General features: G+C 40.2%; 1 protein-coding gene across 1 annotated transcript; it reads right to left on the bottom strand.

The window, feature by feature from the left end:
- Positions 1-3790: 3790 nt before the first annotated feature.
- On the bottom strand, positions 3791-10506 carry LOC145771369 (uncharacterized). Its single transcript, XM_082583128.1, has 7 exons — positions 10326-10506; positions 8998-9105; positions 7784-7843; positions 6267-6422; positions 5932-6042; positions 4971-5043; positions 3791-4348 (listed from the first exon to the last, which is right to left on the bottom strand). The coding sequence occupies exons 1-7, from the start codon at positions 10440-10442 to the stop codon at positions 4287-4289; spliced, it is 687 nt and encodes a 228-aa protein (XP_082439254.1). The 5' UTR covers positions 10443-10506; the 3' UTR covers positions 3791-4286.
- Positions 10507-17243: the final 6737 nt, after the last annotated feature.

Raw genomic sequence — 17243 nt, 5'->3', positions numbered from 1 at the left:
AAGGAGGGTCATAGCCAGTGTAGGGAGGTCTGGGGGCATGCTCCCCCAGGAAAATTTTGCAAATTTGCCTTAGGTCATATAGCTTTTCTTGCAATCTGAGCCTTACTTAGCTGATAATTGTTTGAGCTGTTTTGCAAAAATGAGGTTTGGAACACACCATGAATCCAATGTCTTAATTTTATATTTTTATCCTGCACTGAAGGAAAGCGGACTTGAAGCGCTGTGCATCGGTGTATAGTCTTCAGCATACACCCGACCCGTTTTCTTAGATGATCTTTTAAACTACTGTGCTTAGGTCTCAAGTATATCATACTATCTACAGTATAAAACCGCAAGGACTTAAACTATGAGGACCAAAAGAAAAAAGGCCAAACAAATGCCAATCGGAAAACTAAACAAGATCAAGCGTCCAAACAAAAATAGTCCGGCGAAACACTTTTTAAAAACCCCGAATTTCTGAGATTTGGCCTTAAAAAGACCAATCTGGCAACCCTGTCTCGAGATAGTGATTTTTGTTTTGCATGCAATTTCAAATCTGCATGCCTTGGTTCCATTTGCGCCACGCTGTTGTAAAAGAGCGGCGAATAGGCAAATTGTATTATCAACGCATGCTGAGCTCATCTCAGCATGCAGAGTTGCCAGAGTCAGCAAAGTTTCCAAATTTTGAAAACGAACAGTTGTTTCGAATATTGAAATTAAGAGAGCGAGGTGGTTCTGCTATTAACATTTTCAACTTCTACGCATAAATTCGTTGCTTCTGAAAGATTTCTGATTTCATCAGAATTGTAAGGCATGCAGTGCATGCCTTGCATGCATGGAGAATACGCCTCTGGGTGAATGGTGTTTTTCAACAACCAGCTGAAGCCGGGAGTCGAACCAGGTTTGCATAATTGGAAAGCCAACGCCTTATCCGTTGAGCCATTGAACTATTGAATGGTAGCTATTGAATGGTAGCTATTGTATGGTAACTATTGAATGGTGGCTATTGAATGGTAGCTATTGAATGGTAGCTTATGTATGGTAACTATTGAATGGTAGCTATTGAATGGTAGCAATTGTATGGTAACTATTGTATGGTAACTATTGGATGGTAGCGATTGAATGGTAGCTATTGGATGGCAGTTTTAGCTTTCTGTTGTGATGAAGCGAGAAACTCCTGCTGAGACCACAATTATTGCAAATGTTACTGTTGTTTTATATGAATATTTATCTTTGGACTAAGCAAGTTTTTTTGAAGCTTAGTCTTGGCAGTTTAACATGCTTGAAGAGACTTTGAACCACTGAAGCAGGTTCGGTCACTGAAATTGATAGAGTAAGATTTCTACTTGCTCAAATTACCCAAAAATTATTCTATCCTCTAGGTTCCGTTGAATGGGGAGCTGTCCTTGAAGAACATTTTCCCAACTGTGTCCGATTTATCGCTATTATTTTGTATAACATTTCAATTTGCTACCATCTAAAACTTTTAAGCCAAGCGTATCGCGTCGGCCTATTCGTAACATGCTTTGATTATTTCTCATAATCCATGACCAGAGGCGTAGTCAAGGAGGCAAAGAAGGCAACCCTCTCATGAATTTTTCAAATATTTTTTTTACACTCTTTTACCGTATCATTTGAAAAAATTTTATTCATCGTTTTGGCTGAAAGTACTCTCAGAAACTACTTTAAGGCATTTTCTTCAAGATTGTCTGGGGAGGCCCCCGATGGGTGCTCTGCCTTGGGTGACTCGTTGTTGGGCTCAATCACATGTACACAAATACTTATTTGCTCTTTCCTTGAGGGAGTTTCATTCTGGCTTCTCCGCTGTGCTGTCCATGACCTGTCAATGGAGATTGTCCATTGATCAACCGGAACTGGAAATGTGATTGCCATTAGTTCGACTTCAGGTCAAGGCAGTCTAATCATTTTCAAAATAAATGTTCAGTATTTTTCAAAACCTGTTTTATATGGTTGAAAAGGAAGGCGGCAAAGTAGGCAATTTTGTCCACCATCAAGTGGATCAACGCTGTAACGTTTTTGAGCACAAGGTGAAACAGCTGCGGTATGATTTGTAGCCTACACGTCAAGGAAGGTAGTCGGTTGAACATAGTGTAGTGTTAGACTAGCGCAGTGGTTTCCAACTAGGTTGGTGCCGCGGAACACTGGGGTGCCATATACAATACTCTGGGGTGCCGCAAGTTGTTTTTCATTTCTCTTCAAATTGTTAGCTGGGATTGTAGCGATCCAATATTAAGAACTCTTTAAATTTGAACTACATTGGTATCCTTGCTTCCATGTTAGCCCAAGTTTGGAAGGGATTCTGTAGCGATCCAACATTATGTAAGATAACTATATTTTTCTTTAACTATAGTGAACCAGTTTAATCTATTAACGTTCTGTGAAGTTCTATGTGACATGCTCTCGACATAAATATGAAAAAGGAAACAGAGAATGCCCATTTTGTCTGCTGAGGTAAGAGCAGCAGACCTATATTTAGTTTTACATTGAGTTCGACATAACCAAGCCTTATTTATTTTTTTATTAAAATGTCTTTTCAAAGTGGCATTTCATTCCCAAGTAAACTTGAAGTGTTGGGCAATGTTGATTTTTGAAGCTGTTATAATGCGTCATACAGAGATGTAGCCACGGGGCTTGTGGGAGGTGATCGCTCCTCAAAATTTTTTTTGTTTCCCCTAAAAATATGCTTTAATACTACAGTAAGTTATTACAACATTTTAATACCGAGAGATACGGCGACGTCTCCGAGAAAGGGTTTCCGTTTTTTCGGGAGACGACCAAGGCAAACTACTTTGCTCAGTTGATGATAAAGGTGGAGATTTCTGTACTTGAAAGAACTTGTTGAATTGGTGATAGAATTAAAATGCGACACAGACAAGGAGAGGCGTCCGCTCAACCAGTCACTTGGAACTGAACTGGATACAAAAGAGGATTTTCAAACACAACATAACAGTTAGAAGAAGCACGTCTACTCAATAGCTCGCTTCCAACTGAATAATCTTGACAGTGCGTACAAACGTGGACCCAACCGTGCACTTTCAACTGAATGGAATAATTATCTAATAAAAATAGGCTACTTGCTACCACGAAGCGATTTCTACTTCAATGAAAATTTACTTCAGTTTCTACTTCTGACATGATGACATTGCAGATGTTGGTCTGATAAGAAACGCTCGTAAAGTCAATCAAATTACTTGATCACGCGCGGCCAGCGCGGTCAGCTGAATAATAAAAGATGGCAGGCTAGTTTGAAACATTCATAGCACATAAATGTATGAATGATGTGTCGGAATCCTACAAAACAATTAACCGATGACCGACAATAACTTAATAGGATTGAACAGCATTATTCAAAATAAATACAATCCACTAACAGACTAACAACAGACTTGTCAGTCATCTGTCTATATGGGATTGTAAAATTATCACTTCTCTCCCAAAGCTATTGGTATGAAACGGTTCTGGATTAATCCAAAAACTACTACATTACAGCAGAGGTAGACGATCATCGGTGTACCACGGAATGCCTCAAAATATTTTTTCTACTGAAAGATGCGTAAATCCAAAATGGTTGGGAGCCACTTGCTGTAGCAAATATAAGCTTGGCTAGGCTAGATGAAAAGTAAATAAAAATTAAATAAAAGTAAATTTTTAGATAAAAAGTGACAAAACCTTTCAATTTTTTTTTACTGAAGGGTTGGGAGCTGCTTGGCTAGGCTATAGCAAATAGATAATTTGTAACTTCAGAATGTAGCCTACATGATGTATGACTACTATTGTGAAGTAAGGAGACACAGAAATAGACAAAATGACCAGTTTTGGAGAACAGCGCGATCACGATCTTGAACATCAAGGTCATGTCCAAGGTCATGGCCATCTCTGAGTAGGTCTAAACTTTAAAGAGTGTCACGTGGCATTCTTTTGTGCTGCACAGTCCTGACCCTTCCTCACCTCAGTATCCACACACTTTGTGAGCATCTTATTCCTTGATCGTTGTTGATATGTTGTGTCTGCACAGGAGCTTGATCGGCAATTGAAAATTCTACACAGCTTTAAACTATTTCGTTTTGACTGAGAATAATAATTCAAAAGTATCTTCCTTTTAATCATTGATAGAAAAAAAACGAATCTGCTTTTTCAAATCTTCGTTATTTGAAAGCATTGTTTGAAAACTTTCGTAACAACAAAACGATGAACAAAACATAAAAAACATGCTGGAGGAAATCCGGTGATTTAGTTTGTATCTAAACTTTGTGTCCATCCCACCGCATGATCGATATCAGGGCCGTTTAAAACCGGGCATACCCAGGTGGTGGGTAATTGCCCCCGGGATATTGTGGGGCTTGTATTCCTAAAAACACAAAATTATAAATAAGTAAGGTTGTAATCAGTTTGGCCGCTTCAATGGAAACTGGTTGGATCTTGTTGAAATGACTTGAATTGTTCCCGCGTTTACAAACTTCACATAAAATTTCAAGCTTTATATATAGATGGAAGGAAACAATAAATACAGTAAGTTACTACTAATACTACAAAAAGTGCTCAATGCCAAGCAAAAAGCCAAGCAGAGCAAAATACATCAAATATAGTTACTGTAGACTGTAGAGGTTTTAGAAAGTAGTAAATATATTTGATGTAGATGGAAGAAAATGTTTGTCATGTTTGGAATAAAATGAAGACAAATGTTTAAGTTGTTTGGTTCTTTGAAAATATTTCTGGAAATAACAAACAGAAGGCTATATTAATAACTTTTGAATATTACGATGTTTAAGTAACGCCTTTGCGAACCATTGAAGCCAAGGGTTAAAGTTGGACAAGCTTTGTGAAAACATGGAAAGATTCACCTCTCAACAACCAAGCTTTGTTTCAAAAGTACAATAAATAATTAGTAAAGTCTTAAAATGCAGCGATGATAAATGGGCACCACAGTTCAAACATTCAAATTGTGCATTAACTGAATTAAGTTTCCTCACCTTGATTGACTGGTCGGAAAGTCTGGGCTGTACCTTGCGTCACGAGCACGTGACTTGGCTGAATGGGCCCTCCCTGATAATTCAAAGAAAGCTAAAGTTACCGTCTTAGTCAAGTGTTTTGTAGCAATATTCAAAAAAGTTTCAGAATGGGCAGAGAGTGACCAAAGCCATCAGTGGCACCGAGTAATAGACTAGACAGTAGATAACATTGCAATGACTGGGTGATCCACAGAACATGGAGAGGGAATCCATAGTATCTTCAAGTTGATAGAACCAAAAATATTTTGTGTTTTATAAAATAAACTGAAACTTTAAATTCAAAAATTAACCGTGAAAAAGATATAAAAGGGCGGCTCAACAACATGCCTCAAACCAATGAAACAGATCAATACTGACAGAGTTCAAAGAAGTTGCAAAAAGTCCTGATGCTGAGAAAGATTAGTAAAAGAGCGACAGGAATTCAAAATTAATTGAACGGCTGAAAGAAGAAACTCAAGTGTTTAGGGGCACATTTAAACGACAATTATTGCGTCATTCTCTATTCAATGCAAGGACGACTTGATGACATGGATTCAATCTGATTCAGTTTTGATTTCATCAATTTGTACGCAATCGTCCGAACAACTTTGCTAGGTATTTGATCGAAGCAATAATAGCCTACGGTACTTATAATTAACGCAGAAGTGGGCAATGGTCATCCGCTACTTTAAATGTATTGCCAACCTCTGATTATACGTGTTAAATATCACTTGTAATATTCAAAGTGAAGGGTTGCATTAGCAAAAATAATAAAATATTTATTGTTTATTTTATTTTATTTTTTTACCACGGTTCAAGAAAATGGTAGCGTCCCACTGGTCACTGATCTCTCTTACTTAATCTTTAGATATATAGGCTATTATGTCATGTGCCATATTTGAGTTTTAAGACAATATTTTATGATTTTGTGATGGCAACTCACTCTGCAGCAGCTTGGCAAGGCACAACAGCAGAAACTTGCACTGACAATATGAACGATCATGGAAAGCCCCCCAAAGACGGACAGTGCAGTGAATAAACCGAATAAAGAAAACTGGGAAAAACAACAAGAATAAGTTGATTTGTCAGACAAAGAGAATTAATATCGTAGCAATAAGTTTCTTTTTCATTTACTCCAAACTGCCAATTAGAGAATCACAGTAATGGTATAATTTGTCTCATAAATGCATCAAAACTCCTTGATAGGTTTCTTTGTGTTGGACGTAGCCTAGTATCAGGTTGCGTTACTGCAGGGTCATTCTAACTATTCAAATTTACCGCATTTGTCCAATCTTCTCTCTCAAATCTCTCCTCTCTCAATCTCTCAAATGTGTGTACGAAGAAGTAAACATGAACAGCTTGTACTGCTGTCCAAATGACTTGCACCCCTGCCACTACAGCAGCAACTATACTCAGAGCCATGTGCGTATTTATCTGAAAGACAAACGGAATATAGAGTTAAAACATTCACGTCTTCTGCCAGAATTAAGATTTTTCTCTGCTTAAATTTTTTGCTTGACATTGAGCTCTCTTTTTGTAGTGTCCACAATGTTTGTTTTAGATAAAATTATAATAGTTGCTTTAGGTATTATGTGTGAACGTAGAGACAGTTTTTTTTTGCAAAAGGTTTTTGCATCAATCAAGAAAACCCAACATTCAAGCTGCAAAGCGTTAATAATCTCAAATTTTGTAGATACATAATTATATTCAATGCAAATCAGTTCTTTTATGAATAACTTGTTTTGTAAAATATTGGTTGCAAGATTGCAATTGGATAGTTTTAAAAAAGAGACTGTCATTGGTCTGAAAATATTTCATATTGCCAATTCATCGAGTTTGTGAACTTTCGATAACGTGGATTGCATCGAGGCAAGATGTATTCGGTCACAATAAGAAATATTCAGTTACAAAAAAAAAGCATCCAATTTATTATTGTCGTTTTGTATGCCAAGTAGCCAATCCAATGAGGACGTTGTTGCATTGATGGCTGTGAGGTATCCTCTGTGAAGCTTGGTTACTGCGCACTTCAATATAAGGTGGTCTGTAGACTGATTTTAGGCCTTGTATATTGGGCAGTTTAGTTAGGTTGTCATCTCCCATCCGTAAAGGTGGCCATTTGTTTTAGGTTGTTTTATTCTTATGGGGTTTGCAGTGGACCATAATTTTGTAGTAGCCGTGTCAAAGCCTGGGAGAGCTTTTGTTGGGTCTGTGAGTAATTCTCCACCAGGAGGGATTTTACTGAATACTGAAAAGTTTGGATGTTCATCAGGACAATTATCGTTTCTAGTACTAGTTGCTACGTTCATCTGATGACATTGAAAGTAAAATTAACAACAAAAAAGATGGTTTATTGCTTCACTGACGTTTCGCGAACCATGGCCAATTTTTTAAAATATTGCGTGTTTTATTTTTTCTTGCCTTCAATCGCACTGCAGGATATAACCTGGTGAAATTTTATTTTGTATGTTATTCGCTCTGAGGATGCGCATTGTCATGGTTCGTGAAACGTCAGTGAAGCAATAAACCATCTTGTTTGTTGTTAATTTTACTTTCAATTTCATCAGATGAACGTAGCAACTAGTGCTAGAAACGAGGAGGGATTTTGTTATTCCAGAAGTTCTGTCAATTTGTTATAATATTTTGGGAATGGGTTGGTTTTAGAGAAGGGGTGTCTTAATATACGTCGCAATCTTTTTTCAGTTTTTTTTTTTTTCAATACGATTATTACAACAATTCCTGACGATAGCAATTACCTGTTCACAATAAGAAGTACCCGGTCACAATATAAAACTCACCATGCAACTGGTCGTGCTTTTATTTCCAACAGAGATGGCAAACGCTCCCGCCAAAATAAACTAAAAACATTCAAAAGCAAAAAATGAGGCATAGTAACGTAAATCCAACATTGTTTTATTCAATGTGTGCAAATATAACCTACAAGAATTGTATACCCAGCTGTAACAACAGACAGTGATGAACTGGTTCTACTCCAACCGTCGACACTGTCGGCAAGCTGTTGGGTTGCTTTGTGGAGGGTTGCCATCTTACTCATGTTGCGTTTCTTGACAGCGACAATGATGGTACGCTTGGGGCTGTATTGTGAAATGTTCTATAAACATTGTTGTTAGAGCGGTTTGCACAGAAAGGTCTTTTACTTTATGTTTGTACAATTGTCTTGCTTGCTTGCTATCTTTTCAGTGTTGTCCCTGTATTCCTATTAGCTATGAATGAATAAACGTGTCATTGCATTGTACACGACCATGTCTCCGTTGGCTGAAGGAACTGTAAGCTCGATAATTATGATTTTGCAATATCATTTCCGGAAGCACTGATGTAGTCACACTACGCTCATACAAGTACGTCATCACATGGAACTTTATGACGTGATTTCGTTATTTGTAATCCAACAAGGAAAATTTCCAGACAAAAATGAAAGTATTATTTTGAAACATGGTTACAGTGTGGACTAACAATGCTTCCATAAACTGCAACCTACACATTGTAGTGAACCCACGCTGCTGTGATGCAAATTGTATCAGTGACTTTACCATTTTTCCAACAAATGTTTCGTGAAATAACTTATAAAATGAGTAGCAAAGTGCTTCTGATGTCTCTTAAATTTCCGTTCTGGCTTCTCGATGTTAAGAGAATTGCAGATTATAAAGTTTATTAGGATCATTAGGATCCATGTGCAAGGACGCAGCCAAACGAATAAAACCAGTTTAGAAAATAAATACAATTTGTGTAAAACGGCGTGGCTGAACGTACAAAGTACAAACGTACAAGGCTGCTTTTACGGACGTAAATACAGCTTTGTTTACATCTTTCTTTTTGAATAAGAGTACTGACGAAGCCGCTTTATGGCGGTGATAGCTTTACACTAAGTGTTTTTATTTGATCACTTTTCAACGTAGGCAAATAAAATGAAAACGTAATAATAAGCATTATGAGCTAGGCTATTGTATGTGAGTCATAGCAATGTCTCTATGACAAGTCAAATAGTACTCACCCAAATTCCGCCCCATACTCCGGTCCCGTATGTTCCATATCCATGCAAAATAACCAAAGTGCTGATACCGCAGGCGAGAGATACAACACCGAGGATGACTTCGAAGAGCTGATTAAACAAAAGATTAATGAGTTGCTGAAAAAGGGTTATCCTGGACACAGATATTTTCAGATCATACCTAATTCCAAGGAATTCTTATCACTGCACATTTTCTCAGAAAACAGTTGCATAATGAATACGGCATGAAAACTATGAAATTGCAAACTTAGGCAAAAGCGACTTTTCCGGTTACCTCGCTCTTGGTTTTGCTTGCTATACGTCACAGTTTCATTTAGGCGACCGTGGAAAATGGAATTTTGTTTGGTGAAGTTGAGGAGAGGCGATAAGCAATCAAGTTACATTTTGATTGTACATTGTATATTGTCTTACGCAGGTAAGAGGAAGTTACATTTTGATTGTACATTGTATATTGTCTTACGCAGGAAAGAGGAAATTAACTTTCTCAAAATTTGTGTTGAATTGTTTTTGTTTCGTCTGAAATCGCACCTTTGTCATTATTATGAAAAACTTTTGCAAACCACTCTTGCTTCCCTACTTTTGGCGTGTTTTTTATTAAAACTTTGCTGTCTTTATCGTCCATTCACCACAAAAAAGCAGGTTTTGGGTCATATTCAGAGAGCAATGGCATATTCATGTATTCATATTCACTGGTAATTTGACATACCAGCGATTGTCTGCAAGTGGTCTCATGTTTACTGCGTAAATCCCCTGATAAAAACCCAGACTGACTGTACATCATACAGTCAAACAACTTCAAACGAAATTTATTTTACACTGATTGGTTTTTGAAAAAAAATGAAACTGACGACATAAAATAAATCTGTTTTGTATGCGTTGCTTATTATTCGTAAAAAAACACTTATTTTACCACTGCTCATTTTACTGTTTATCACTAGACAAAATGGTTATCACTGCGTCTTGAAATTAGGTACAGCATGTCTCAGACCAAACCACAGCTGGACATGTGACTAATTTGAAGTCTAGCATCGAAAGCCATCTTGAAATCATGAATGAAGCTGAATGACGTCATACGATGAAAGACGTCATACTACAATGACTCATTAATCATTTCATTAAACTTACGTCTAACTTTCCAATCGCACAAAACAAGTTTTGCCTCTAAGCGATTCATAATCTGGACCATGGTGACCTCTATTATAGGCCACCATAATCCGACCACAACTTCAGTTTGTTGTCTGGGGCTTTATTCAGCTTGTTTACGTTTGAGGGCGTTGTTGTGACAAAACAAATACAAGAAGTCAACCTACCCCGAGATATCTAACAACGGTCAGATGTTTCCGTTCGTAGATAGGTTGGGCTTCAGAGTACATGGTTTGGTGGTTGACGGTGGTTGTGGAAATTACTGAAGGAGGTTCCATCGCCATTTCGAAGACACGATATGTTTTGAAGATAAATTTGTTAAAACTGAATCCAGATGAATCTTGAGCCTAAACAAATGCTCTTATGAAAGCTAAACGATGATGCAAAGAAATTCAAAATCCCTTTATTGCTTGTTTGTTAGATGCTTAGAAATGGAAAAGAAAAAGCTTCAAAACCATGCAACCCTGGTTTGATTCTTGGAGCATACGCACTTCAAGAATATTCATTATGTCAATCTGGGTGACAGGGGCTGCATCCATGGTTCAAGACCTCTAAAAGTATGCAAAACCGACAGGATTAAGCTCACAGAGGTTTGGTCCGAAAATAAAAAATTGTAGAGTTTTGTTTTTTCTTAAGAAACTGTGCGGCGGTTGCTCGTTTGTTGCGCTATTTCCTGAACGCAGCATCGCAATTTAGAAGAACAAATTTCTATTTGGATCCTGTCCTTGTTGCTTAGCTCACGAGGTTGTGAATTCTGTTGAAGTGTAAAACGCTTGAGGGTCGACACGATCTACTACAACAATACAACACGGCCGAATATGTTGCTATTTGGGAAAGTTTGTAACAGTCTTAATTGTTGCAATCAAGACCATAACAAACCTGTCATCTTCTCATGTCCAGAAGTAATTAAAATAAGCAATATTTGCATCTGGACATATTTTTGGAGTGTGTAGTAGTTGGAGATTAGGTATGCACGTTGAACAAAATTAATGTAAAATATTACGTAAGACTTTCCAACTGCACCCTGGAGGTTGTCTCATCATGTAGGCCTAGTTGGTAGCTTTTGCATTGCAGGACTTGTCGCTATTAGCCACATCTTACCTGCAAATTCATACTTGGCGAAAAACAACACGAACTAAAATCTAAATTTGCACATCAGATGAACACCTTATAGAATTTACAGAAAATCTTTCTTCAAAATGCTCTCAAAGTGATATACCAAAAAATGGACTACCTCCAGGATGCAGTTGGAAAGCTTTACATAGTTTACATTAAATAGTTGACATACTGCTCAACGTACATACCTAATCCCCGACTATACGCCAAAAATATGTCCAGGTGCAAATACTTTTCATTTTAATTACTTCTGGAAATGAGAAGATGACAGGTTTGTTATGTCTATGACTGTAACAACTAAGACTTTTAAAAAATTTTCTACATAGCAACACATTCGGCCGTGTTCTATTAGGCCATGGGCTCAATTTCTAAGAGTCTGCAGAAATAAAATCTTGAGCAAATTACTGTCAGTTTCTTTAACACATGGTCTCTCCAAATTTTCCAGAATGTCATTTCAGTGAACTGACTAAGTTTATGTGACTAAGTAAACGAGCGGCAATAGCTGCTTCTGTACGATGTTTTGAAGGGCGTTGGTTCGACACCTGTCTAAAGCATGGCGTTGTGTCCTAGCACAAAGCTGACTAGCTTGAAAGTGGTCACAAACATTAACTTTTCTTTTTTTCCCTTTATTTTTAAGCAAAACTCTTTAAAACACTGCGTATTAAAATGGACGCGAAGAACAGACTGTTTTGAGGGAGAAATTTGATTTGCTTTTTGTTTCGTTTCAAAATCTATATCGCAACTAAAGAAATCAAAGGATTTGTTTGAATATTGACACGACTTTGTATTTATGTTTTTTAAACTGTAATAACTTTCTTGTTACTTACGATCATAGCCTCACTGCAACTGAAGTGACTCAATGTCGGAATGACAGAATAATGAAGTTTTATGAACCGGACGTGACGTCATATCTTTATTTAGCTCCTGGTTTCCAACAAAAACACGTTTCTTATTATAAATTAACAATCTGCATATTACACTCAAAGTTATTAGTATTTGCGTAAGTTTGATGTTCTGGGACGTTGTTTAATCGGATAGAAAAGTCAAAAATTTGTACGAAATTTAATGCTTCTTTTACGTCATCAACAACAAAAAGAAATTGGAAACCAAGACCTTGTTAAGATATTTTTGTGATTGATATTCCAAGTAAATAAAAACTTTCCAAATCAAACGATAATAATCCTCAGACGACGCTAGAAGTAAAATTCCAGTGATTTGTTTCAGTTTTAAATACGTCACAAATATGACATTGATCGTCCATGAGAAATGTTGCTGATTTAAACAATAAACTTCTTTTGCATCACACTGACATGATTTGATGTTGCTTCGATAATGTGTTAAAATTAAATAACTTTTTATGCGACCATTATCTTGGTAGCCTGTTTTTCAATTTATCGATTTTTTAACCAAATACATGTCTGTTTGACTTCATGAGAAATTGTTTGGCTCACTTTGTTGAGGAGGTTATTGGCTTCTGTGATTCTAGTTCGAGTTCCATCTCAACTCTCTACCAAAGCTCTTTTATTTTATAGGAGGGAAAAAATGAATATGAAAATACAGTAGGGAAAGGATGTTATCTGGTGCCTGTGTTCACCAGTTGACCCCTACTGGAGCTGGTACTGGTACTGGAGCCTAACCTTAATAGTTTCTCCACTTTAAAGTATATTATGCTCCTTCGAATGAGCATCTCAAAGACAACCAAATGTGACAACCGTTATATTTTTGATAAGATGTCGTCAAACAAAAGTCACCTAGAGTCCTAGGCTAATTGGAAAAATCGTAATTAAAATTGAGATTAAAAATTAAGCAGATTCTGTTACTTCATGCCCGACACCAACACCTGTTCCACAGGCCCTAACCACCCACCCCACAGGCCCTTACCACCCACCTTACATGCCTTAACCAACCATTTTCCTTACATTCCTTAACCATCCATCTCCCTAGCTCTAATCATCTACGCAAATGGCCCCAACCACATACCCCACAATCCTGGACAATCTTCCCCACAAGCCTTAACCATCCATCCCTTGACTCTATCTAACCATTCATCTCAATGGTCTTCACCCACCCTACTGGGCCTAGCCATCTCTGTCAGAGGTCCTAAATACTCCATCCACTGGGCCTAATAACCTATAGGGCAACCATATGTCCTCTTTTAGGAGGATTTGTCATCTTTTTTCATAAAAAATGAATTGTCCTCCGAGGACACTTGAAAATGCTCAAATGTCCTCTTTTTTGCATTGCTATTAGTATTTTCAACAGGGTTTTATTTTTATGTGACGTTTCACGAAAGCTAAATAAGTATAAGCAACGATACCAATAAGGAAAATACAAACGAATTTATTTTCACACGACTCAGTTCAATCATAAACAGCTAAACATCGATTTCGATCAGCTTCTTCTTCGTCGTATGAGCTTTCTTCCGGACTATATGTTTGGGCATGAGATCATCAGCCACTCGACAGTCTCGTCATCCAGGCCCTTTAGTCCAAGCGTTCCATGTTGTGGTTGATGGATTGGGCAGTCATGGACGACATGGCCTACTGTCTGGTCTGTGACACCACACTCGCATCCCGGTGAGGGAGCCAGGCCCCATCTGCACATGTCTGAACGAAAGCGACCGACGCCGGTTCGTAGGCGGTTAAGCCGGACCCACGCAAGTCGTGCGAGGGACATTCCCAAGGGGTGGGGATCGACGTCGGGTAGGAAATCACGGAGTCGGGAGGTGTTGTTTTGCCACTCCATGTTCCATGTGTAGTTCGTCCAGTGTGCCGCACTTATTCCAAGATCTTCAACGTTGTTCAGAAGCTGTCGTGCGGCGGGCACAAATGGGCGTCTTGATTTCAGTCGCTGCTGTTCTCCAGGTAGGCGCTGGAATGTACTGTGGAGGAGGTGGTCGGGGTCCAGCGAGCGACGAGCAAGGGAAATCATGGCTCTTTTACGGCAAAGCTCAGCAGGTTGGATGCCTGCAAGAATGGGAAGGCAATCCGTTGGAGTGGGACGCAGGCACCTAGTCACAGTGCGTAGTGCGTCGTTGATGGCGGTGTCAATGTGGCGGGTGTGAGAGCTGCGGCACCACACTGGTGCGCAGTACTCGGCGGTAGAATGGACGAGGGCCATGGTAGCTGTGCAAAGGGTTTTCGCATCAGCTCCCCAGCCGGAACCCGCCAGCCGCCTCAAAAGTGCAACGCGCGCAGATAGTTTTTTGCGCAGTGACTCCAGGTGTCGTCGGTACGTGAGTGACCTGTCCAGGGTTACGCCAAGCTAGGTGGGTTCGGCACAGTATGGCAGGCGTTCGTCATCGGTGGTAATGTTGATCTCACGTTTTGCTTTCCTGCTGTTTAGATGGAAGACCGCCGACACTGTCTTTGCCTTGCTGAGCTGTAGCTTCCATTTCTGGAGATATGTTAATATAGTTGACATGTCCTGGCTTAGATTCTTCTCCATTGACTGCCAATCTCCGGCTGGATGTAGAAGAGCCAGGTCTTCTGCGTAAGCATACTTCCTGGAGATGGTGTCAGGCAGGTCATAGACGTAAGTGTTAAAGAGAAGGGAAGTCAAGACAGAGCCCTGTGGGACGCCGTTCCTGAGTCGACGTAGTCTGCTTCGTCGGCCGCTACCGGTGAAAAGGGTAAAACTGCGGTTTTGCACAAGTTCCATAATCATATGAACCATGTGCCTGTCAGGAAGGAGACGGAGTAGTTTGCAGGTAAGGCCGCTGTGCCATACAGTGTCGAAGGCAGCCGTGAGATCGACAAACAAGGCGCCAGCCTTCTTTTTTGTCGAGAAGCTGTCCTCGATGTCTTGGGTCATCAGAGTGACCTGGTCTACGGTTGATCTTCCGTGGCGAAAACCGGCTTGTTCCCGAGGGAGGTGAGGGTCTATTATCGGTTCGACACGGGCGTAGATAAGTCTCTCGAGTATTTTGAAGGGGATACAGAGCAAAGAGATGGGACGGTAGCTCTTCGGATCCCCTGGGGGCTTCTTCGGATTTGGGACTGCAACCACTAGGGCTCTTCTCCAGATTCTTGGGATGCGCAAGTGACGCAAGCAGCAGGAAAGGAATTCTTTTAACCAGGACTTCATGGAGGGGGCAGATTGGAGTATTAGTTCCGGGCATAGGTGGTCAAGGCCCGGGGATTTTCCTGGCTTTAGGTGCTGGAGGGCGAAGGTAAATTCCTCTGGGGTAAACTCACCAGAGATGTTGCCCTCGACAGGTGTTGGGACCTTCCAGAGGTCCATTATTTCCTTGAGGACGGACTTGTCTGATTCATATTCTCTCGTTCTGTACACTCCATTTTCACAAGTTGTGAGGCGATGGCATTTGCTGAAATGGGGCATTGGCGACGAGGGGCACGTGATCTGCCAGTGAGGTTGTTGAGTGTATTCCATGCTGTACGGCTGGAGTGCGTGAAGTCGATTGATTCGATGGCTTCTGTCCAGCGCTCTTTCCTCTTTGAATCCAATCTTGCCAGCAAGGCTGTTGCTGAGTTGGAGGTGGCGGTGCCCTGGGGGGAACGGAAGAAGTCGCGGTAGAGCCTGTCGCACTCCACATCCCAGCAAGGTATGTAGTTTTTCCGTCGACCTCGCGGATGGAGTCTTTTGCCGCAGATATGATTGCATCACAGAAGTCCTGGTAGGCTTCGTCGACTTTGATGGTGTGTGGGGATGGGAGGTACTGCGTAGCTTTGTTTGTGAGGAAGCTGTAGTATTTCCAATCGGCTTTTCTGAAGTTCTATCGCTTAACAGGCTTGCTCGGAATAGGTGTGGCGAACAAGGGGGACGCGATAAGCGAGGGTCGATGTTGAGACCTTGGGAACTTCTCTAGCACACGTCTGTCTGGCTGGCGATAATCGGGGTCATCACTTGCGAAAGCCAGGTCTGGGTTCGTACCAGTGTTCCAACGACCGGAGAGGAAGCTCGCAGCGCCCTTAGGATCGTATAAGAGGACGAGGTTGTTGTTGGTTGCCCATGCGGCCAGACTTTCTCCGTCGTTGTTGATGGAGTCGTAGCCCCAGTCAGTGTGGTGGCAGTTGAAATCGCCAGCGTAAAGACTGAGGTGGGGGAACACTGAGATGGTTGTTGATGTTATCCGCGAAGGTGGGGGCTTGTAGACATTGACGATGTTGTAGCCTGCTACATCTACATAAAGCCACTCGATCTCCAATTGAGCTTGGGATTGATCAACCAAGGACCAGTTCAGCCGGTCATGGACAAACGTGGCGAGGCCGTGTTTCCTGCTGCAGGTCTCCTGGAGGAGGATGATGAGGGCTTGATGCTTGGTGGCCAGGTGCTCAATGATGCTGAGCTTGCTGGCCGTGATGCCCTCGGTGTTCAGTTGCAGTATGGTGGGTCGTCGGTACTTTTCGACAGTGTGAGCACTGCCGTGCCCTGAAAAGGGCATTCCCCTACCCACTCTGCGCTGAACAGTCTCGTTAGCTCTTGTTTGACAAGCTTCGTTTCGCATACGTTTCATTTATGTTTCTTATGTAACTGACGGGGGGGGGGGACCACGTGAAGGCGCTTGTCTTTCTCCCCCAATTTCGATCAGCTAATAGCTAGATCATCTTCAGTTAAGCCTATTCAAACAGAAAAAAAAGGAAGTATGAAAAGTATGTTTTCTGTGAGCTGTGGCAGAAGTAGGCTCCCTTGTTTAAGAAAAGTGTTTATTGACTTTGAAGTTGACAATACATTGCTTATTATAGTAGTTACATTTATTTCTGTGGCAAACGAAGGCAGTGCTACTAGATGACCATGTCCGATGTATTTCTATAGTTCGACTCTTGTGTTGCTTATTTGGATGAACAGACCACTAATTTCATTTTCCGAGTTCACATCCTTTGATTGGATGCTTATTCTATCTTACACCAAAGAATAGGAAAACGCTTTTCAGCGGTGTGTGGAAGTATCAGTCAGAGAAAAATGTTGGCATTGATGATGCTAAACTGTTCGATCTACACCAAAGCTAG

Source organism: Aplidium turbinatum, chromosome 5 (genome assembly GCF_918807975.1).
Source record: "Aplidium turbinatum chromosome 5, kaAplTurb1.1, whole genome shotgun sequence".
Lineage (NCBI taxonomy): Eukaryota > Metazoa > Chordata > Ascidiacea > Aplousobranchia > Polyclinidae > Aplidium > Aplidium turbinatum.
Note: the sequence above shows the minus strand (reverse complement) of the source record. Positions and strands in the feature narration are given on the sequence as shown.